Consider the following 24,023-nt stretch of genomic DNA (forward strand, 5'->3'; position numbering starts at 1 on the left):
GCTTCATCCAGTATAAATAGCCGAGCGTTTGGTCTGCTGCCACTGCGGCTGAGGGCAGCAGCAGGGAGGAACAGCTGTAGTCTCTCTGTCGCCGAGACAAGATCAGTCCAGCCAGTCCTGTCCGAGTGTAACATAAGCAACACTTGAGGACCCAGAGCCTTTTTGAGGGCCTGGCTGTAATTTCACTTGACAACCTGCAGCCCTGCACTTCCTGTGTGTGTGTACCTGTGCATATATCGTGCATGTGTGAATGTGCTGCAAGGTATCGAAGTAATTGGGGCTGATAGCTGGAGAGGTACCACTTCCTTTCTTGAGCACTGCCAAGGATGCGTGTGCAGCCCCCTCACTCTGCCATCTCTGCATTAATACATGTCCATAGAGTCCTGTTTGTGCATGTGTGTATTTCAGGCCTATGTGTGTGCAGCATATTTCTACTAATATATATATATTGCAATTCAATTAAAACATTGAATTTCCCCTCTGGGATTGATAAAATCTTTCTTCTTCTTCTTCTTCTTCTTCTTCTTCTGCTTCTTCTTCTTCTTCTTCTTCTGCTCCTCCTTCTTCTTCTTCTGCTCCTCCTTCTTCTTCTTCTGCTCCTTCTTCTTCTTCTTCTTCTGCTCCTCCTTCTTCTTCTTCTTCTTCTGCTCCTCCTTCTTCTTCTTCTTCTTCTTCTTCTTCTGCTCCTCCTTCTTCTTCTTCTTCTTCTGCTCCTTCTTCTTCTTCTGAATGCAACTTTAACTGTGCATTTTTTTTGCAATTTTGTGTCCTTTTTAACCCTTTTTTTAATTGGCATAATATATTTTAACAGGTGTCCATATCATGCGAACTTCAACCCAATAAAAATTGTTATGCTACTGGGACAACACTTGGGAGTACTGAAGATTTGAAACAGTGTAGTAAAAGTCAGGAATCTGAAACATGCACAGTTGCACAATACCAGAATCCAAACTGAAAACATTAATATTCTAAGCATAACTGCAGTCAAAGGGAATTTCCTGAGTAAATGTGAGATGCGGGGCTGCTTTACAAGAGGTCTCCAGGTGATGGGTTGCTTGGCCCCACTCCCAGAACAGTGTGTAAAGGAAGGATTAGGCTGCGTTAATTGGATAGATGGTCCAAAAAGATTAGTAGCGCCAAGGAACATTTCTTCACCCCTTCAGCCTGACGTCGTTGCTAAATAATGGAACCCTCGACTGTTTACACAAAGCCCAGATGCAATGTGTTAAAGCGCTGACAGAGCTGCTGTCTGACCTGAGCACGGTCAGGTGATTCTTTAGAAACTTACACTGTAAGAAATGTATCACTATGTCTGTTGTAATGCACATGTCTGCCATTACATTATGTTCAGAATGTTTTATGCCGTTACAATTCTGACCTTATGTTTACACCTTATGTCTTGAGAGCCCATCTTCAGGACAGGTGGCAGCTTTTTATGATGACTGACAGAGGGATTGCAGCTTGACTTGAGTGGGGTGGAGGACTAAGGGTTCTCTAGTGTTACAAGATTAAAGTTTGATATCCTTGTTTTATATCTCAAAATGACAGCAGAAGGTCTTTTGTTTAGAGACTTCAGGAAGTTTGATGACTAATATGCTTTCAAAATTAGTTCTCAACTTTGAATTTTACAAGTCTATAAGTGTCATTCAAAGTAAACAATGATTTGCTCCGTCCGAAGGAAAGCCCTGCAATGACGATTTAGTGCAAGAATGACCCCAATTCCCCCAAAACTTTTGACTAGTCACGCTAGCAGCTCTTTGAGGCTTTACTCGGACACAAGCTGTGTCCCAATTCAGGGGCTGCATCCTCAGAGAGTCGTATTTGAAGTCTGACTGCATCACAGCAGCGCGTTGAAGGCTGTCCCATTTCGAAGGCTCCTTCAGATGAGGACAACAAATGCGTCCTCCTTTTCCCGGGCTACAAAGCATCCTTCGAGGCCCACTGTATCCTGAGATTCATTGCGCGCCAAATTGTCTTTAAAATAGTAGGTTAAGTTACGTGACGGTTGTTATAATAGCTCTTTAGCCCGCTAGCTACCTGTTGCTAGGCGACAGGAGCAACGTTTGGTGACGCAAGGACAGGAACAGCTGGTGACGCAAACAGGAAATCCTCTGTAGACCAGACAGTCTCATTTCAGGACAGCCTTCGCGGCCTACACAGGCTACAAATGACTCGTTGTTCGTTGACTGCGTCCTTTGAAGGACGCAGTCCCTAAACTGAGACACAGCTACAGAGATACTGATAGCTGAAAGCTAACATCAGCATGCTAACTTTCCCACAAAGATGATTCTATCATGCTCATGTTTAGCATTGAGAACTTTTGCCATGTTCACAATTTGGTTTAGCCTGCTAGCTTGCAAAGATTTGGTAACTAGCACTAAAAGGGTACCGTTGAGGCTAATAGGAATGTCATTCATTTAAAGTCAAACTTGGACCTGAAGATGGCAAAGATTAAAAGAAAGATGATCACAAAATGTATTACAATTCGCCCATAGGGCAACAGAATATGTGGGCCAGATTTATGGCAGTCCATCCAATACTTCCCTCTGGAAAAGGGGTAGGATAATCAACCTTTGCAATTCCCGGAAGTGCAATTGAATCGTTCCCTGTGTTTTTGTACCCTTACACTATCATAAAAGTCACTAAACACTTTACAGATTGGTACACCAAACCATTCCAAACTGCACTCTCTGATGTTTGTCATTTCCATCTGCGTCCTGCTACAGGTCCTTCAAGCCGGACTTCGTCCTGATTCGCCAGCACGCCTACAGCATGATCCCCGGCGAGGACTTCAGGAACCTCGTAATCGGCTTGCATTTCGGCGGCGTCCCGAGCGTCAACTCTGTCTTCTCCATCTACAACTTCTGCAGCAAACCTTGGGTGGTAAGCAATCTTTAAATGTACTCTTTGCTCTGCTGTAACCCACACAAAGGTGTCGTGAGGCCCTCCCCTGGCGGCTGCCTCTGACTGATTTATTTGGGCTATTAAAGGGAGCTGTAACACCTGTGTCTGGAGTCGGCGGAGCGAGTGGCCTCCACCACCGCACATTATTACTCACTCTGTAGAGAGAAAACAACTTACAAGAATGCAGTGAAACTGTGGAAGCTCTGCTCTGCCTGGGTTCATAATTGTAGTCTTGTCGCCTTCACTGTAATTTTAAAGGAGCGAGTGTGTACCACAAGAGACAGCACACATACTTCCAAAGTGGTGATAAAATGAACTACACCACAGAGTGACTCAATTAACACATATTTACTGCTATGTTGCCTCTTTTACTAAACAACCAGAAGTTTTCAGTTTGTTGCAGTTTTCTATTGTTGAACTGCCGGAGATACATTATCCATCACCACCCATTATTACTAAATTTTCATTTTTTGTTTGCAAAATAATCTGTTTCCTTGGTTAACATTTGTTTCTGTTATGCCCCTCTTTTAATCCCTAAACCTTATAACGGTGCGGACACGCTGCACGTGACCAATTTGCCTCTTTTCAATCCAAACAGCTCCTGACAGGGTTGTATACTTAACAGTATAACACCGTTTTCTTAAAATGGATGAATATGACATGAGGGAGAAAAGCTGTTAGAAAGTGGCACCGCTTACCTTGTGCGCGTCACTCGGTATCCCAGCATGCTTTGAGCAGGGAATTGGCCGCTGGCAATACACAATGAATGGGGCCGAATTTTCAGCTGCATGAGTTAGCGTTCACTGTGTCCGCACCCTAAGGCCTCCCTCTTTAACACAGATTTTTTCAACCAGTAACAATATTGGGGAAGGTAGTATTAAAGGTAGCCATGGTAGGTTCTATTAAAATAGCATCATTATAGATGATAATATCCCCGAAAAACAGAGGTCTTTAAAAGAAGTAGTTAAGTCTCAGTTTTTGTCCCTATTTTTAATCCTTTAGTGTAGTCAATTCCGTGCAGATGTCCAACCGTAGAGGCTTTGTTCCTCCTGCATCATGTTTCTAAACAACATGACAGCCTTCCTTTGACAGTAGTGTCCTGACTGGAGTCTTGCGTTCTTAATTGATCAAATTTTGTAACAGTAAAGTAGTTGCTTTTCTACATGTCAGGGACAAAAGCTTTATATATTGACCTCTGCTGCTGAGGCCACTTATTTTCTGCCTGATTGTGTGATGCGATCATTTGTGCATGACTTGTTCATTTTCACCTAGTTCTGATGCTATGTTTCCCACTATCACAATGCTAATAAGCAAGCAATGATCTGCTGGAAACTTGAGGCACAGCCGTATTTATAACAGGTGAACACTGGCTGCAAGATGCCTCTGATGAGTAAATGAAAAAAGCCTGTGTGTCATCTTCACACATGCTTCAGTGGACGGTATACACACTGTCACTTCTCTTCACGATAGAGGGAAAAATACCCTCTGTAAAAGACCTGAAGAAATATAACGACTGACGACTAGATGCAACAAGTTCACAACTATTGACATAAGTAAGGCGGGGAGAGAAAGTAGGTCCACCAAATATTAAAGTTACAACAGCTCAACATCAGACCCATGTACTGTGTCATATTTTATCAGCATTTAAGAGGGGGAAACCCCCTCAGGCTAGCCAGACTCTGTTTAGTTCTGGATTAATCATCATGCAACATTTTTGGTTGTGAATGTGCTACGTAAACACAGGTGTAACTTCTGTAATCCTTTATCTAGCCACCTCTGTTCTCTGTTGATTTAATAAGGACCTCTGACTGTCTTGTTTATTTATGCTTGCAGTTTTCCCAGATGATTAAGCTCTACCACTCCCTGGGTCCAGAGAAATTCCCCCTCAACGAACAAACCTTCTATCCGAATCACACACAGATGGTAAGTGCCTCCCAGATATTTTTCATCCTTTAAACAACGCAGAGAACAGACGCACACTCACACACACAAGAAATCACCATGACATGCTGTATCCCGTTTTTCATTAAATCTTTATTATAAAAATATAAAACACAGAAATTAAGTCAAACATTTCTATAACCCCCACAAGGAAACATCCCCCCACAGACGTCAGGAATCAGTGTTTACACACAGACTGTACACAGCTTCCTCGATTGGATTTCTTTTTTTTTTTCTTAAGGATCAATATTGACCAAGTGTTTCTGTGTTAAGCAGACAGTATATTTACACGATCGTGAACCACAGAAATATGGACACAGAAATGCCACAGCCAGAGAAAGAGACTTGTCATCACAGATAAAGACCAAAAAAAACCCTCAACTACTGTACACAAAATAATTTCTCTTCAAGCTCAGTAACTTTTCTTGTAACCTCTCAAAAACCAAATTATATCAACCTGTAATTTTGGAATGGAGATAATGACGATTCAGGTACCTTTTCTGATGTCTGTACATTAAATATTAAATAAGCTGCAACATCGCTAGCTTAGCTTAGCATAAAGACGGGAAGCAGCTAGCTTGGCTCCGTCGTAATACGCCGTTAGCTTAATATGCTGCTTGTATGTATTTAACGTAGTAGATATAACTTGATAATAAGTAAGCTTACTTATCAGCAGGACCAAGTTAGCCGTTTTCTGTCTTTATGCAACTATAAGCTACGCTAACAGGCTGTTAGCTTTAGCTTCATATTTAGCATACAGATATAAGAGGTGTACCAATCAAGCTGCACTTTTAAAAACAAAAACAGTTGGTCTAAGCCAATGTTTGTATCAGTGCAGCTTGTGTTAGCACTACAATATTCTTTTAGCTTCTGTGATGAAGGGTCGTTTCTCCCTTTGAGGCAAATCTGTGTCTAGAAATGGAATGGACTGAAGGTACGGCACTGGGAAAAGTAACAAAAAAACCTAGATGGAACAGGTGAAGAAGAATGAATTTAGTGACAATATTATTACTTTCATATATATATATTTATAATGTCCATTTGCAATAGTTAAATACAAAAAGATTGAATATACACTTACAAAATATCTCATTGTCTGAAACCTCTGCTTATACTTGTCTTTGTCTTCTGTGAAGAGTACCAGCCAGGGGAACTAATATGATCAAGCTAACCAAAAAGTACCATAAGTACCATACTATTGGATATGCTGGTCCTTCATTCTGGACGGTTGCACAGGCTGTGATGGTTGTCACAATGTAGTTTTACCGGCTATTATATATATATTTTCTTTTTTTGCAGATATACCACATGGTTACTGTGTATTCCAATAAACATATAAATAAATGTATTACAGAGGTTTCAGCAGAGTTGATAGTTCATTTCTGTAGCTTATGTTATATACAGCAAAAAAATAAAATAAAACCATCTCTGCAAGAAGTGAGCTCTTCCCTGCGTTGGCACTGTAAGACAGATATAATTTAGCAATTCTCTGATATTCATCAGTGCTCATTCGAGAGGGCGTTGTTTGTGATATAACTGCAAAATGAGTTACATTGCAAACATTCAGGTAAGCAGAGATACTACCATTCATAAAGACACATGTTACAGTAGAAACTGAACATAATCAATGTATACTTCACTGTAAAACAATACCATTTTCAAAAGGGTTTTTTAGCCAATACAAGAGGTATGACTTAGAGATTAAACCTCACATTGGCACTTGATCTGTATTGTTGAAAAGTTCTTTATTGCTAATGTGCAGAACTGAGTCTAATGCTAGTCTAAGTGCAGTTCAGTCGCACCTTTAAATCTCCAATTTAGTGACAATATGTGGTTGTACTGTTTTGAAATTGTCCTGCGAAAGTAGTTTCTTTTTTAAAAGAAAGACTGTACAAATACAGCTAATAGTACAAGTTTAGCGGTATGCTAACTACTGGTCGCTAATTAACCCCAGAGAGACTTGATATGTTTGATTGTGTACAGGTCACTGCTAGTCTAAGATTACAAATATGGAGTGAATTCTTATTGGCCTTGTAAATGTCTCTTTGTCACCACTGAACCCTAAACCTTAGGATGAAGTTTGGTTCCAGGATGGTTTGATTCTTGGCATGAGAAAATGATAATAAAGTTCACAAGGGCAATTTTGCACAACAAAAAAAGGTATTGTTTTCTGCCAGAAGTGCTACGAAACAGGCACTGTAATGGATTTGTTTTTATCTCTTTTCCACCCTTTAAAAGAGGCTGTCACCCAGGCCAGTGAGCTTAAAGAGTCCTGTAGTACTCTAGAAGTGAAAGGGATGGGACGGATTCAGGGAGGCGGCAGTGGATTTTGTTCAGCGGGCGTTGGGGTTCAGGGGTCGGTGGCGTTGATGGTGGTTTTGTCGCGTGCGGTCATGCCCCGGTACCAGCTGCAGTAGCCTTCCTTCTGCTGGATGCAGGCGTAGTGCCTGGACTGGTAGCCGGGATAGCCGAAGTGGGACAGCATGTCCGTCCATAGGCACTCGTTCTTTGAGGTCACAAAGCATGGCAGGTAGTGGCAGGGCTTGATCTACAGAGACAGAAGCAAAACTAAAGATGTAGCCATGAATCAAGAAACAAAACAGGGTACTGGAAAAAACTAGTTTGTTTAGTTAAATAGTTGTATATTTTCTTTCCCGTCGTAGTGTAATATAGCCTATTATAATACCAATAATAAGTACATATTAAAGTCAGGTAACTTTCAAAGAACAGTTAAAATATTTTGGAATAAAAGTTTGTGTTTTGTAGGAAAATTGACACCCCTCTTATGTCTGTACACTAAATATATAGCTAGAGCTAGCTAGGCTATTAGCTCAGCTAGCATGTAAATGGAAACATAGAGAAACAGTATGCAAGTTCTTTCAAAAAACTTCTAACCCACAAAATGATGGAGGTTGAATCTTGTCTGTTCAATGTGTTAATAAGTGACCTGGTAAGTGGATATTTTAAATGCCAGATAGAGCCAAGCTAACCTATTCAGCTTGCTAACAAACTCTAAGCTAAAGTAAGCTAGCAGTCTACTGCAACTAGCTTAAAATTTAGCATACTAATGTGAGGGTAGCATTGATCTATTTGCCTAAATTTTGCCAAGAAAGCTAATAAGTATATTTCAAAACTGAATGGCATTCACATTCTGATGCTAAATGATAAACTGGGCTTGTTTTTCTACTGAAGCTAACTGTAATTTTTAGTAACATTCAACTTTAACGACAGTAAATCCAAAGTCAAAGGTCAAAGTACAATTAGCTTAATGAGCTATAAGCTTGAATCATCAAGGAAAGGAAGTGAGGATATGATTTGGTATATATAAAAATGTAACACTTGGTTAAACTGTCTCATTTTGGCTCTGCTGCTTTCAAACATTAACTGCAGCAGATAAATAGTTATTGAAATAGCTGCCTTTTCGCCTCGTCTGAGTGCGAAACCAGGAAGCGTCTGCTGGCTTTGTATTCTTTGTGCGTTGGAATGTTAAAAGAACGTCAGCCATCTTCCTGAAGCAATGTTGTTTTTGATACTTCTCAATGGTTTGATTACTTTTTTACTGTGCCTCTTTCATGCGTCACATCTCCAGGTGCTCACACACAAAAAACACGCAGCTTCACGGATGAACACAGCATGAATTAACAGGAAGATTCACATAGCTACTCCGAGAGGTGAGGAATGGAAACGCTGTGTTTAGCGACAGCAAAACGGAGTCATCAGCCGCATGGAGCTGCACTTATCTGGATCTGAATGAGCCAGTAAATTCAATCAGCAAGTTAAAGGGCACACTTCCCATTTTTGATGTTTTTGTTGTTCAAGCCTGGAGAGTCAGTCCTCCACGGTTCAGAGACGTTCGACATAACTTCCTGGCTTGAGTAGTTTTAATGGTGTGTGGAGAATAATTTTCTAACCCGTACGACACGCTTCCTGTGAAGTAAATCATCATCTGTTAAGGAATGCGGAGGACGGAGGAGTGCCTTTAATAAGTGTGATGATGTTTACGCCTGCCTGTGCTTACTGACTCTCACACTGAAGCCTCAGTTGATCGATGGCCTTCTCTGGATGCCTCTGGGCTGCTGCCATCTACACAGTGAACACAGTTTACAGGCGCAGGCCTGCACTGGGAACAAATAGGTCTCTCTGCTAATCCACTTATACTGATAGGGGCCGATGGTGTTAGCAGATGTCCAGGACACTGTTGTACAGTAGGACGTTTACGAGGCGGGTCAGCAGCTGCACAGCGGCAGGCTACATGTTTCAGATACAGAAAACTTGGAATGGAGACTTGAGCCGATTCCAGAGCTGTTACTTAACTCCCAGTCATAGTGGTAAAACTTGTTTTCTCCGTATTTCTGTCTCCGAGGAACATCCATGTTGTATCATAGTGGAAAGTGGGCTCATAACTTCGTCTCAATCATATGCAACACCAGCCATGTAACCATGGAGGTCATTTAAGTTTATGTCTGATTCTTACTTGAAAGAAGCATTAATGAGCCTGAATTGGTTTGACCCTTGACCCTGACACAAAAAGGCACTTCTATTATTATTAATAAACACTCTACTTGACTTTACATTAGCGGTCACTCGGCAAAAATCTTGTCCTTGCTGGAAGGAGCTTGCTGGTTTCCACTCACCCTGCAGTTGCAGCCCAGCTGGTAGCGATGGTTGATGCCTTTTTTCTGGGCCAATGAGAGGCGCTCCCACCGCTCGTTGAAGTTGCACAGTCCTGTGTAGACCTTGCCATCGTACACTCGGCCTGAGGAAGAAAAATTGGTCAACAAATTGAGTAAAAAGTTGAACACAATAAGCTTTAATTACTTTTGATTGTTCAGAGACTGTTCGCATTGATTCTCACTTTTATCAGACACAAGTATAGACAACTGTAAAAGGCTTTTTTTTAAAGCAAATTCTTGGCATTAAAAGGGGGAGCTTGCAGTGTTGCTTTGGGCTAAATGCTAGATAACAGGCTTACAATAACAATGCTAACATGCATCTGTTAAGCAGGTATAATCCTTACCTCCTTCAACATTTTAGCTTAAGGAGTTAGCATGTTAACGCTGCTTATAAGCACTAAACACAAAGTACAGCTGAGTGATGGGAATGTCATGTAAATTTGCAGGTGCAAGAGGCCAAGTTAAGGTTCATCAAAGCTGCTCATCCTGATGGGAACATTTCAGCGAAATCTATCCAATAGTGGAGATATTGATCGCATTTTACGGAGTCTGGTGGAGGTCTTCCAGGGCCCACTGGAGAAGCGTATAGCGTCATCCAAAGGCATAGAGCGAAATTACTTTTTTTCCCTACCATAATGGATTAGCTCCCCATAACAGCACGATAGGACTGAGGTTGAAAATCGGCGAACTGGCCCTTTAAAGAATGCAAATAACTTTACTAACCCTAATCTCACTGGCATTCATTCAATCAATGTCGGCATTGTATAGCGGTTACATTACTCTGGGGAATTAATTTTTTCTTATTCCTCATCCATGAAGCAATGAATGCTATTTTGTAATTTGCCTAATTTCATAATCCTCCGTATGTAACATGGGATAATATAAACAATCTGCTCGAGCAATCCAGCCTGTTTATCTAAGGAAAGACAATCCCGTACAGTAAGCCCATATTAAACCAACACCCCTATTTAAAAATATCCAAAGGTTAACAGATGATTATTTTTAGGGCTGGACGGTTTGTGGCTCTCTGACTCCTGAGACAGGTGCGCTGCTGCGGCCTGCGAGCTCCCAGGAACGTCATGATTTGTCACCATATGTCTCCTTCACCGTGTTGTCACCACGCAGGAATTTGACAGCTCACAAATATGTGCTTCTTCGACCCTCTTGAACCTCCTGCTCGGCGTGCATCGCCGCACTGGGATTACTGGAGTCACTTGCAGGCTTATTACATGGTGTTGAGTGTGTGACATGCTCCTAAAATACTGATCAGGGCTGAAGCACTCAAAGCTTGATCAAAGGAGAGCCAGGCAGCTCGCCTCACAGGCCCTTGTGCGTTCAAGTTGCGTGTAATGCAATGTGTCTTGATCATATGCACGACTTATTATAGACGGCCTGAGAGCAGCGAAAGACGTCAGTGATGTCACTCGCACTCTGACTGGGTAAACATAGCCGTCGCAGCCGGGCAACGCCGGCTCATTCACTTGCACTGTGGCGTGTAGTGACAGTATTTACAGGTCGGGACTTAGCGACAGTTATATGCGCCAAGCACAGCAGGGTCCAAAGTAAACTGCACCTCTGTTGGAAATAGCAACTCATAAAAAGCTTCTGCTGGAAAACACCAGTCGCTTCCTGCTAGCTGCTAATTACCAGCTGTGAGACAGAAAACTGGCTTCTGCCGTTTCTGGACGTTGAGGTTGCGTGAAATAAGTAACGCAGAAAAAAAGGGCCCCTGCTTTGCCTGCTTGCACAGTGGCAAGTGGAAGGTTATAAATAGGAGGAAAGTCTGTGTCACAGGATAAAGTCCTTGGAGAGAAGGGGAGTGAGAGGGTACTTTAGGATACACAAGCTTGCAATGCTAGCAAACACAACAAGTGTTTATTAGCATCAGTAGCCTATGTGTAAATAAAATACATGGTCAGTCGGCTTACCTGTGATCAGGTACTGGTACTTGTTGATGTCAAACTTGACGCCGCACAGACTCTCTGAGGCGTCTGTGTAAATGTGCTGCACGTGCTGGACTTTGTTGAATCCTTTGTACATCTGCAATTCATGAAAGAAAATGATTCAGTTAAAATCTGTATAAAAAGCGCAATGCTGCAATCCTGGCACTGCCACCCCTGACTTCACCCCCTCACATAAATAATCAGGAATGAAAACAGCACGCTGCTTTATCAGATGACATTCCGTAAAGACTGCCTCCCGGGAGAAGAAGTATTAGGAGCGGCCTTTAACTAAATCATAGTTAACATAATTACGTTGTGTAATACGCTTTCACTTTGATGCCGTTTTGGCAAGGTCGCTGCTAAACCACGGACCTCAGCTCCTTCTATTCAGCTCAGGCATGCAGAGCAAACAGTGTTTGCCCTGAGAACTGTTTTCTTCAGTGTAATTTATTTGTCTGGGAACAACAGGAAATCCCTGTTTAGACGTGAAGCTTCCAGAAAAGCAGAACAAACTGTTACTTAAGCCTGAAACTGTGGAGTTTTGGGAAAGCAACAGGTCTCATAGGACTTGTTTAAATTTGGAGGGAATTGTATTCTATTACAGCTCTCAAGGAAAAGCCTTTTTTGCAGCATGAACCAGCAGACTGTAATACAAATACATAACACCAAGAGGTGCAAGGGTCACATCTAATTCCTGGGGATAATCCTTACAGTGATGATTGGTGTGTTTCTCTAACAGGAGGCCACTTAATGCTTTTGTACAAACTGGGATTGTACTGAAGCAGCGCATGACTCTGTTGAAATGTTTACACTCTGAGTGAGAAGTTTGGTTGAGCTGAAACGCCTGTAAGCCCGTTAATCCTCCGGCCTGGCTCCTGTCTGAGCAGCAGGCCGATGTCAGCATCTGTCAGAAATATGCAGCGTTATGTAAGAATATAAAGGAAGTGAATAACGGGCTTTCAGAATAAGTATTCCAAACTGCTTTTCAGCTTTCACACAGCAGCTGAGGGGGCGGAGAGGCGGCCTTATAGCTAAAGAGTTCCTTCACAATCCAGTTTTTGGAATTGAATGTGCGTGTGCTCTTAGAGAGGAGATCAAAGAGTGTTCTTAAATGGAATAAAGATGTTTAAGATTTCCTTTTTTCTGTAATTAACACTTACTTTAGGGGCGATAGTTCAGTGGCGACAATCAAATAATGGGTTATTTACATAAGAGAATTTATTACCACAGAGTTAATTAAGGCTGGCCTTGCAACCTTACCAATTATTCCACTATGTCCAATTAAGCGTTCTGCTATTCAAGTGAACATCTAATAGACAAGCATGGTCATTTAACCAATTATAGCAGGGTTGTTCTCTATTTATTCTTGAACTGTAATTAACCTTAAACCCCATATGTATTCAATGAAACCGTTTGACCCTCGGCGCTTGACAGAGCATAGCATAAAAACAACACGGCATCCAAAAGATAACTTGTTCCACACCCTTTAGATCATTGAAAGATTTAAGACACACCCACATCAGCGAGCCGTCTCACCTCTGTGAGCTAAATATAAAGCTAGAGCCAATACGGTTTGCTTAGCTTATCATAAAGACTGCTAGCATGGCTTTGTCCAAAGCTTATGACACATATAAACTGCTAATTAAATTAAATCTTGTTTGTGTAATGTGATAAGCAAATGGATGATGGGTAACTTTGAACAAAGCCAGGCAAGCTGTCTGTCTTTGCCGCTTCCTTCCAGGCTTAATGCTAAGCTAGGCTAACCATACTGGCTCTAGCTTCATTTTTAGCTCACAGACGTCTGATAGTAAGTGTGTTTGTGAAAATGTCCCAACTATTAAATGCTCAAACATATTCGGTGTCTTGCTCAACAGCAAATCAGTCGAGGATTTATCTTCGTACCTTCGTTTGCTTGACCGTGTAGCGCATCGTTCCAAAAGGCCCATCTCTCAGGAGCTTCTTGCCGACCACTTTAGCTCGAATCACTGTGAAGAGAAGAGACGGTCTGGTCAGTGACTTTGAACAGATCAGAAAAACCTGTCACATTCCATCCTCCAACATATTACTTTGAGCTTTCCTCTCCAATCCATCAAATAACACCCTGCCTCGGCCAGTGTGAGGCATTAGGAAAGCCATTATAAATACCATTTCAGGACGAGGTTGGCACCACAGTTAATCCGTTTATCCGATTTTCTGCATTGCTGCTGTTTGCCAAGGGAGGCCAATGTGAAAAAAACACTACAGGGACTTCTGAGTTTGATACAGAAATTAGAGGAAAAAGGGCCTCATGCATGTATCAAGGCTTCATTCTTACTGCCAGGGATCCTGATTTTTTGGATGACTGCTCATATCAAGATGGAACCAAGGAAATATCACCTCCGCTTTTGTAGACTATACGCGACTCCAATCAGCTTTCTGCTGGTTGAGTTTGGGTTTCCTCTGTTTAAACAGGTTTCCTTCTCTATCAGGATCAAGGCTTGAGAAGATCTTATCAGCGTGTCGGACCCTCATGTAAACGTCTGCAAGGTGAAAATGCTTGTCTGCGGCTTTGATTTGTTTGCTTTCACTCGTGTTAGAGTAAGGGGGCTTATTGTAAAAGGCCAGGGAGGCCTGCATAAGCAGTCAGTCCTCTGTGAAGTTCACCTGCTGCCCACATTCGATCGACTGCAGACACAACTAACACTGGCCAAGTTTGTTATCTTCTCCCGCTGGAATTTCCTTAACACATTCTTCTGGGGCTCACATTCCCCAGAAAGGAAAAAAAAGGGAAGTCTAAGGCATGTGGCATCTTCTGTTCGGTCTGTGTTTGTCTAGCTGTCCTCTTTCCAGGCAAATTGAGACGGGTATAAAAATAAAACTTAAACAGGAAGCAGTTACAGCATGGCCACCCAAAAGTGGTAACCGCAAATATATTTTGGACATTAAGACCCCAATGTGAACCGAGGCTTTATTTAAACAACCCAAGAGATCTTGATGGAGCCAGTATGAACAAGTCAAAGGGATGTGGTCATCCAGCAGCTTACAAACAGAATTATAGTGCACTCTGTTGGGTTCATATAAATTGAATTTGGTGTTTTGAGGAATGGTTCTGATCATCAATGAAGATGGGAAATATAAATTATAGTTTCCTATCCAAGCACAAAAGTTAACCTCATAAAATCTTTCAAACTGCATTCAAAGTAACTGCAGATCTTATAGCTGAGTTTTTTCCACCTGCCAGCATTGTGTTGTATGACTCACTGACAGCTTCACAATAAATCAAAGCGAGGCAAATACACGTCATCTCAGACCTTTCGGTGTTGTGAATGTAATGTACCGACCTCCTGCCTGCCCTTTCTGACCTTTCACAATAACTTGCTGTCGAACATTCAATCCATTAATCTGTCAACTCTTTTCAAATCAACCAAAGAATGCTATTGCCTGATGGACCTCTGCTTAATGTATCCAAACGCTTTTTGACAGACGTTTGCCGCTGCAATTACAGAGGAACCGGGGCTCACTTATGGAGGAATGTGCAGATATAACAGGATACTTTTGCCTCTGTTATATACACTGCGGGCGTTATTTTAGGTGTCACCCCAAAACCTAGTTTCCTACTCTGTCCCGACCTCGAAACCAACCCCCCTAAGAAACAAATGTTCATGTCTGAACGGCCACGGGTCAGCTGATTTTACTGAAGTACATCCAGATAGGACCCCTCTTGTTGAACGGCGGCCGCTAATTGGCCGGTGATGGTGCCATCACCCGAAGGAATGTGTGAAGGGCCTCAGCTGCTCCGGAGACAGAGGATTTGAGTCATACCCCTGCAGCGACCCCTTGACCTCCTCTCCATTCAGCACTTGTATTTAGGTACCATTGCGAGGCTGCCTGGTCACGTCAAGTGTACATTACAAGTGTTTGTTTAACCCAGTTTCATAATGTGATCTCACATCACACTGGTTCGACTGAAACTATGGAGATATTGTGTGGATAAAAGTCCTCAGTTTATTCTCACTTTATAGCTCCACTTATACTTAAACCAGCTGTACACTTAGACTTATAGATTTAGATCAAATTAATCTAAATATCCTAAGTCGAATTAAAATTTTAACTCGATAACATAATGAAATTGCAGCCATTGCGCAAAGTTTTTAATTTCTTCATGCTGTCAATTTCTACCTGAGACTTTCATATTGTAAAGGCTTAAATTAGCGATTTAAGCTATGTGTCCAATTACATCATTCAATATTTGGCAGGATTCTTTTGTGCTGTGAAGTTTGGTTTCCCTCCAAAAAGTATAAGCTAGCTAGCTGGCTTAAACAGCCTCCACTGGGGAAGTGTAAGCTAGCTAGCCTGGCGTTTGATTCCCACTTGATAGTACTATAGCATTTTCATGCTAACTCAACACCTGCTAAGTCTCTTTATGTGTTTTTGTATTATTTTAATCAAATAAGTCACAAAGGATATACAAAATGGTTTCATTGCGCAAAATGATTTTAACTTCCGTTCACACTTTAGTGATAAATTAGCTAAACTAGCTAAAACTGCTTTTAAACAGCAAGCAGTTGGCAGCACAGCTGCTGCCCGACAGTCATGTTCTCTAATCGGGAGCGCGCATCTCGGCCACTGTGGCTTTCAGTTACCTCAAATCAACAACCAGCAACACAGGCTCCTGCTGTCCACTGAGCATCATCTTATCACACAGATAAGTAAAACTAACTATAGAGCAATAATGAGGAAATTGTTAGCAATATGATGCGAAAACATAGCAACTTTTGCTAACTAGTATTATAAATGTTTTCTGTACCGAACAGGATATTCACACTTCGAAGCCGAACGCAAATCCCAGTAGCTGATAGGCTGCAACAAGTTGAAAAGTGAGCCATCATAAACTGTTAATGTTGCGCCAAAGAGCCACATTTATTTACCAATGTGTTGACATTGAAAACACTAGAGGCAAGCATTGATTGTCTAAAATCACCTTGACAGGTTTGACGCACTGGGGTGAAATGATTTGGTTAATAACTTCTAGTTAATATGGTTGAGTGGATATTAGATACTTTATACTGTGATGTAAGAGTCCCTCTCCCTCTTACTTTGCTAAACATGAGGAACTACAGCCCAGCTCTGTGACGCACGAGTATTCATCTTCTGCAGAGGATCTGACACACATTTTAAGAGTGGGAGGCTTTTGGTGATAAGAGAGGTAACCAGGGTCTGACAGAGAAGAAAAAAGGAGTGAATCCATTTTCACTCTGTATCTCTCGCCTTAAGCAGGAGATTACACAAGCATGAATGCAAATGCTAAATCTTAAGGTGAGCATGTAATTTGGTGAAACATTTATTTCAGCCTACGTACGGTGTGGCAAACTGCAGGCATGACGGGAATAAGGTTACTCATTTGTGTGTGAGGGAGAGAGAGGGAGAAAGCGAGGCACTGGGCGGTTGACGGTGAATTTAGTATGCAGAAAGTGGTCCAAGTGTGAGGAGGCGAGTGGGAGGAAGAGGAATTCTCAGGACGACACACTACCACGCTCAAAAATAAACACTGAAACTGTATCCGGTGAAACGCTGGAGCATACAGCTCGTTACGTCCACTCAGTGGCTGGCAAAAAGCAAAGGCAGCCAATGAAGTATGAATTCCTTTTTCTATTACTAACTAGAACTACGGCGGTCTGTTTGTGTAACAATAGGGAGGTGTCGATTACACAGAAATCTTGTATTAGGCATAATGTTCTACCAACCTACCTTTACATTTGGTTGGATTTAAATGTACTGTAACATTTGATGAACATTTTGTAGTGTAACAGTCAAACTATTCGAGTTACATTTATATCTGTTAGCTAACCTTAGCTACATAATAATTAGCACTACAAGCTACATGTCACATAAGCTTAGTATTGATTTTGCCTTGAGAGTTAAAAGCATTTAAAGCAGCACATTTCAACTTCACTGTCCAAAAATATTCATATATTCGTTTTTTTCCTCAAGGCGACAAATGTCGTTTCTCCCAGATGCTTCTGTTGGATTGAGGCATGGGAATCTTCAACCAACTAGCCATTTAAATTATAATGTCAGGCTAGCTGACCTCAAAAACACCACTTGTCTAGATGCTAAAATTGCTGTCTTTTACGAAGCTTCCTTCACAATGAAGCCTTGGCTCCAAATTAGTGAGTATCTTTGAGTGCGCTGGAACAGAGCCGCAACCAACACTTGACAGTTGGCCTTGTGTTATCTGTGTGTCCTTGCTACGCTGGTGCCTGCTTTTCATATCTCTTTATAACTTTGTCGTTCACTCTCTTTGCTGCGTCTCTTTCCTGCTGCTGCCTTTTTAGCCTTTTTGGGTAGATGGTTACATAATTGTTGTTTAATTGCACTTTTATTTTGACAGTTACAAGCTACCAGAGATCAGGCTGACATTTTGGTGACAAGTTGATGTTATGACAATGTTTGCAAGGTTGATAAATGTCAAATTACTCAATGCAGCCTTTTTGAAGCCAAACTCATGATGATTAAACGGTTTGTGGTCAAATAGTCATGATTGTATGCTAGGCTGATGTCGATCACCCCCAAGCTGGCCTCCTGTTTACAACACTGAACCTCTTATGGGCTGTTTGGTCATGAGAGACAAGAGGGATGGAGTGGATATTTGATACGTCTGGCTCAATGGACGAACATCCCAGGCTTGTAGGGAATCCACAACCTCTGACATCTCGTCGTATTTTAGCTTTCTTTTGGGAATACTACGGATATTTGATCCAAGCTTACATAATGCTTCTCATAACAGGGAGTTCTGGCTTCGCTCAGGTTTTCATCTGTCACCTGTTGAAGGAGGCAGGGGGAAAGATGACAGAGGGAGTAGTAATTAAACCAAGCGCTACATAGCTCATTAGTAGATAAGGATGTACTGGTACCAGGAGCGCCCTGCATCGCTCAAAGCAAAATAGCAAATACCCAGAGCAGGGCGGGATCCGTTTCCCTCAATAGCCTGATCCTCAATCCCAAACCGAGCAAACACACACATCACGCTAATCCTCAGCTACTGACCTGGTTCACGCTGGAAGCATGAAAAGGTTTGCTCCTGTCACCCCGAGCGCTTGGGAACTAGCGTCGTAACGGTGCGATATTAAATCTCAGGGTCAAAGTTTACTGCCGGGCCTCTAATCTTGCTTTCTGAGGGCTTTGGGAAAACAAGTGCTGCTCATTCCCGCTGCTGAATGCGCTGCTTTAACGCCGCTTTCTAATAGCAGCCAACTAGGTCTCTGTAAGAGAAAGCAGCCAGGTCATTGCCTGTTGCCCAGGTATGTGAGCAGGGGGGAACTGACTGGATGCCTCTCCAACCAGATCAGAACAGAGTTAAGCCAGCCAAATGCACTGTGGGGGAAGTTCTCCAAATATGAGCCGCAATAATTTAATTTAATCAGTATTCAAATTATAGCCAGGAAAGTTAACAATGCAATCCAGATCTCTCTAACATACCACCATGAAAATGGAGGCAAAGCCAGACTCAACTTAACCAGAAACTACAGCCATCTGTTCTGAGAGCAGCTTCATAATTCAACTTATATTTCTCAAATAAATACACACGACTCCAATAATCCAATTTCCAACCCTTTAACCTCATTGTGATTCATCCAGTGGAGCGCCTGCGGGTGATTATGGGTCAGGGCCAAGAAAACAAGAGCAAAACGCTTTGAACTCAACTACAAGTCTTACATCAGGACGATCCAGGCCTGTCTCCTTTGATGTCGACGGTGAGAATTACAGGGTTTCTCCCTCGTGGCTTCACCATTTCAACCCCCTGCTTTTTTTGTTTTTCCACGTCTCTTTGTTTTAACCAGGCTTTTTGGCACGAGCAGAAGTGCAGCTTTTAGTTTGAGGTGATAGAACTCGACGTCAAATTAAAGACTGAGCTGGGATTGGAGGATCACATTGTGTATTTGATCTCTAAACTGATGCAACAAGTGCCAAATACTGTTAGGTTTCAAAAGATTGGAATGTAGACCTGTAGTTTTGGGTATACATTGAAGCTAAAGATGAATCACTTTAACGCATTTAGGCTTCCTAAACACGTCTTGAAAGTCTGGCGTTTGTAATATCCAATACAAGAAGTCCAATTCTAACTTTGAGCATGCATGCAAGTCAATTTGACCCAGATTAGTTTATGTTACGAGCTCTGACCCTTGTACTCTGCATCCAACTGGTGTTCCAGAAGTGTTTCCCTCAAAGGAGCCAAGTATAAGAAGGACTGCAAGTATTCTAAGCACACGTCGAGCTAAGCTGGGACCTTGGAAATGGGATTTGTGGGGCTCACCACTGATCACTGCGCCCATTGAAGTCAGTCCCACATTCTACACAGGCGAGTCTCAGCGGGTGCCAACACCATGAGCTATCTGAAGATCTGAAGGACTGTGAAAGGCATGGCATGAGTGTTTTTGGAGGCGGCATTTTCGCTCACTCCAACCAGGTCACTTGGCTGAAGACGCTCCCACAGGCCCGCTGGTCAAAGTTTACCAAAGAGCAAGAGAGAGAGTTACAAATATGTGTGCCCTATTTCACAGTGTTCCTCTTATAAAGTTGAGGAGCTCAGAAGCTTCTGGACTAACCTGCATTTCCTCTCTCTGAAAGACTTTACAAAGGATTCACCAGAACATCAGTGTCAGTTCCCACCCACGTCAGAACTAAAAGAAGTGCCTACACGCCTACAAGAAATACACTGGTTGAATCCACCGAATTTGGACAAAGATTCCTAATTTTCTTGGCTGCATTTGGAGGAGAATTTGGAGAAGAAAAGGAAAGCCTTTTAGTGCAGTAATGATGTATTTAGTAAATGGCACACTGCTAAAGAGCAGCGTTTTAAAGGCAAATAATGAACTTAATGTGATTTTTTTCTTGAGGTGGAACAATTTAAATGTGTGAATCGATAGGAAATCAGTTAAAGAGAAGAGGAATGTTTGACTCATCAGATGTTGTCCCTTTGGTTATTAATGGTTTTATATTTGTTTTTAGTATGACTTCATAATTAATGTAGCATATAACAGTTTTGTGAAAATTCCTTAGTGTCTTGTTGATTGTGTCGAGAGTTAGTCTAAAATATTGATCCCACTCTCATGGTAGTATGTTGAAATAAGTTAGCAGCTAGTTAGCTTAGCTTAGCATAAAGATTGGAAACAGAAGTAACAGCCAGACTGGATCTGTAACAAACACAGCCTACCATTACAACCAAAACTAGAGTAAAAGCTAGATTGCCTGGATTATTGTAGCCTAGCTTAGCTTTAGCTTTATATTTAGCTTGAAGACATGAGTGGTATTAACTTTATGTTGGCATTGAAATTGAAAAAGTATATGTACATCTACCTGTAACGACACAATATTGCTTAATGTGATCTTCAAGGAGATTAATGTGTTTAAAGCTCCTGTGAGGAACTTTCGGTTTGTGTTGATTTTGGCGCCCCCTAGGGACAAAGCTGTACCTCTTAGCTGATTTTGTCCTGTACATGCTTAAGTGGTGGTTTTTAACAAAAAATCTCATCCTGCTTTCTCTAACAGTCATATGTATCACTCTCTTTAAATGTTTACTCTGGAAAATGTAAACAAAGGCAGCGTGCAGTCTGACACCTACCCCCCGCCAGCAGTTTCAGGCATTAAAAAAAACTATATAGAAATAATCAATTTTGTCGCTGAAGGTCTGGTTTGCTTTTTTATGTCATATAGAGTAATCAGAATTAATTTCAGTCTGTTTCATAACCAGCGAAAAACTCCTCACAGGAGCTTTAATTTAACTGTGACGTAGCATCAATAAGATCTTCCTTTATTGGCCTCTACTGCTGACCAGTAGTAAGTGCAACATAATTAAAAGTGACATCTGAGTGTGTAAAGGGGGCGGTGCTGCAGAAACTAGGACTTCCCTTGCAACGTGTTAGTCCTCAGCAGGCATTAGGGCGAACACATGGCTGCAGTGTGCGTGCGTGTTTGTGTGTGTGCTCAGTTTAGACTGAGAGATTATTGTACGTTTATGTGTCAGGGTTTTAGAGAGCCTTATGATGGTTCACATTTTTGGGTCAAATGAAAATGAAGCAAAATATCAGCTGCACCAGAACAGAGTGTCGGCTGTAATAGTGAATTTATGTGGGTGGCTTTAAGTGACAGGTTATCAATCAAATAAACTCAAGTCCCCCCACACACAGTCCGTCCCATTTGAAACATTTCAACTCCAAAACAGCCTGTGACTCTCGACCCAAAAACACCCTACAGAGCAGGTCAGATAATCCCAGAGTCTTTACAAGTGTTTTCTAAAAACAGAGGCCAGGTTGGACTGGAATTCCAACCTAAGTCAGATGCTGAGTTCATATTATTCTGCAGAGTCAGAGAAAGCATAACCTGGCAGTAAAACAAGCAATGTAAACCACCTTCAATGTCCTGTGTTTATGAAGCAGAGGCCAGACATATCTGAGTTACAACTGGGTGGCTGTCTGACAGAGAAATACCAGTGTGCAGATAAATAAGCATGATATGAAACATCTAAGCCGACTGTGGATCCTATTATCAACTGGTGTCACTTTACACAAGTCATACTTTACCACTGAGCCACAAAAACACACCTGTGGCTTGAAAGGAAGCAGGAAATAAATTATAATATCAAAATAAAATCAATTTGGGTCACTTAGGGGATGAAAAAAAGGAAATTTTGACTTAGTTTGACAGCCATTATTAGAGAAGTATCACTGGTGTTCTTTAATGACAAAAAAAACTACAGACTATGTTATTAGACTAGGTTTAAATTTCAAAATAAAACAAAAAAACTTGGATGTCATATGCTGGACAGAGTCAAAATACATTCAAATAGTATTCTGAGAATGACACAAGCAGAAGTAGTATTTCTGGTGTAGAAAATATAGTTTAAAAAGTGAAATTAGTTGATGAAAAATGTCACCATAGACCGTAAATGCAACTTGTTGTGTTGTCTAAACACTCAAAAGAGAGATTTAGCTGACTGGAAGCTTTACTGAACGGATGACTGCCTTGACTGACAGATATTGACAACATCTACAGTCTGGAAAAAACACCATATCGTCGTTAAAAGGTCGACATAATCCGTTACTCACCTATGTCGGAGTTACAGAAGGCGTCTTGCGGGTGCGTGAGAGCGCACGAGCAGCCCTCCGTCAGCTGGTTAACCTGCAGGCTGCTGAAGACAAACAGCAGGCTGATCAGGTGCTGGTACACTGACTGCATTTCTCCAAACTTTTCCCGCTCCTCTCTGCTGCTGGAATAAACGGTATGGAGTCCGTCTGGATGCGCTGCTGTAGTAGTGGTAGTAGTAGGCTGTGTGTAATGTCCAAGTATCTGCTCTGCTTGTTGTCGCGCTGGTGCTTCTCTCTTCGCTCGAGCGTTCTCCCTGATCCCGGAGCGGCGCACAGCCGTACATATAGCGCGCCGGAGAGGCGTTCACGCCCCATCGCCACCTCAGCTCGCGGGCGGGGCGGCCAATCAGCGGCCGGTGATGCCGTTAGGAATGACAGACACGATGACATACTGGAACTTTATCCTGCTTCGTTTTAACTGCCCAGACAAATGAAAAAAATAGTGATTCAGTATAGGTATATGTTTATATGTTTATAGTATATGTGTATAGTGTAGCCTATGTTTCAAAGGACAAAATGAATTGTATGCATATTTAGTCTAATTTTCCTATAAAGTGAGAGAAAGAACAATGATGCGTAGGAAAACAAAACACATTAAGGTATTGATAGGCATACTATCAATATTCATTCCATATTAATGCCATGTAAGGTGCTTAAACTGTATGTAGATAGATGTAATTATATTGATATACATTGATAATTGATTGGTGATGATTGGCTTGAAATTTCCTTAAAATCGATCTGTTTCTCATCGTCTTATAGAAATATACAGTTTATTATATTTTTTGTTATTTTAGTGTTGCAACCTATACTTTTTCATTAAGGAATAATTGCTGATTATTTTCCATATTTAGGCACCTCAAGCCCAAGATTATGTTTTCAGATTATAAGTACTGTTTAAGAAACAGTCCAAAACCCAGAGGTATACAACTTACTGTCATATAAAACAAATTAAATGTGACATAAGTTTGGCTGTAATTTTAAAGTGATGGAAACTTGAAAAAAAGGATTTATGTATTGAATAACAACCCTGGAAACATGTCCTTTCTTGTATCTAGGGAAAAAAAATACACGATTGGCTGCTGTTATTTTGTTAACAGCATTATTTTTTTCCCACTTCTCACCCAGACTCACTAACAGAGTCTCACTTAGTCATCCTGCCCACCCTCCTGCTGACGCCCCCTTTATTAGTAATACTTACACTATATTGGATACAGGTTGCATCCAGATTCCTTCAGCCTGTAGCAGCTATCAGAGACAAAACAAAAGCTGTGAAGACAAAAGAATTCGGCTCCACTTTTCTTTTACAGTTCCACACATATCAGTTCAATCTATGGCTGCCTCTCTGACCTCGCAGTTAGCACTCACAGCATAATTTAGTCCAATTTAACTTTGAAATTGATTCACTGAGGCACCATCAGCCAAATTAGCCAATTAAA

The 24,023-nt window shown here is 41.5% G+C and overlaps 2 protein-coding genes across 2 annotated transcripts in view; one reads left to right on the forward strand and one right to left on the reverse strand.

The window, feature by feature from the left end:
* Window positions 1-24,023, forward strand: part of syn3 (synapsin III) — a 127,642-nt gene that overhangs the window by 54,781 nt on the left and 48,838 nt on the right. Inside the window, exons 5-6 of the mRNA XM_069670761.1 lie at window positions 2,727-2,883; window positions 4,738-4,827. Of these exons, the coding sequence (XP_069526862.1) occupies window positions 2,727-2,883; window positions 4,738-4,827 (247 nt within the window). The remainder of the gene's footprint in view (window positions 1-2,726; window positions 2,884-4,737; window positions 4,828-24,023) is intronic.
* Window positions 4,919-22,827, reverse strand: LOC138599233 (metalloproteinase inhibitor 3). Its single transcript, XM_069670762.1, has 5 exons — window positions 22,546-22,827; window positions 13,364-13,446; window positions 11,447-11,558; window positions 9,480-9,601; window positions 4,919-7,393 (listed from the first exon to the last, which is right to left on the reverse strand). Exons 1-5 carry the CDS (start codon window positions 22,673-22,675, stop codon window positions 7,196-7,198), a joined length of 645 nt encoding a protein of 214 aa, XP_069526863.1. The 5' UTR covers window positions 22,676-22,827; the 3' UTR covers window positions 4,919-7,195.

The sequence above is a fragment of the Semicossyphus pulcher genome, unplaced genomic scaffold (genome assembly GCF_022749685.1).
Source record: "Semicossyphus pulcher isolate SPU_LCO1_2020_fin unplaced genomic scaffold, fSemPul1.0.p SCAF_20, whole genome shotgun sequence".
Taxonomy (NCBI): Eukaryota; Metazoa; Chordata; class Actinopteri; order Labriformes; family Labridae; genus Semicossyphus; species Semicossyphus pulcher.

Coding starts and splice junctions, on each gene's coding strand:
- LOC138599233 (XM_069670762.1), bottom strand. CDS start 22,675: ATGCAGTCAGTGTACCAGCACCTGATCAGCCTGCTGTTTGTCTTCAGC. Junction 9,602..11,446: donor GTACCAGTACCTGATCACAG/GTAAGCCGACTG, acceptor TTTCTTCCTCAG/GCCGAGTGTACGATGGCAAG. Junction 7,394..9,479: donor AGCTGGGCTGCAACTGCAGG/GTGAGTGGAAAC, acceptor CTGTCTCTGTAG/ATCAAGCCCTGCCACTACCT.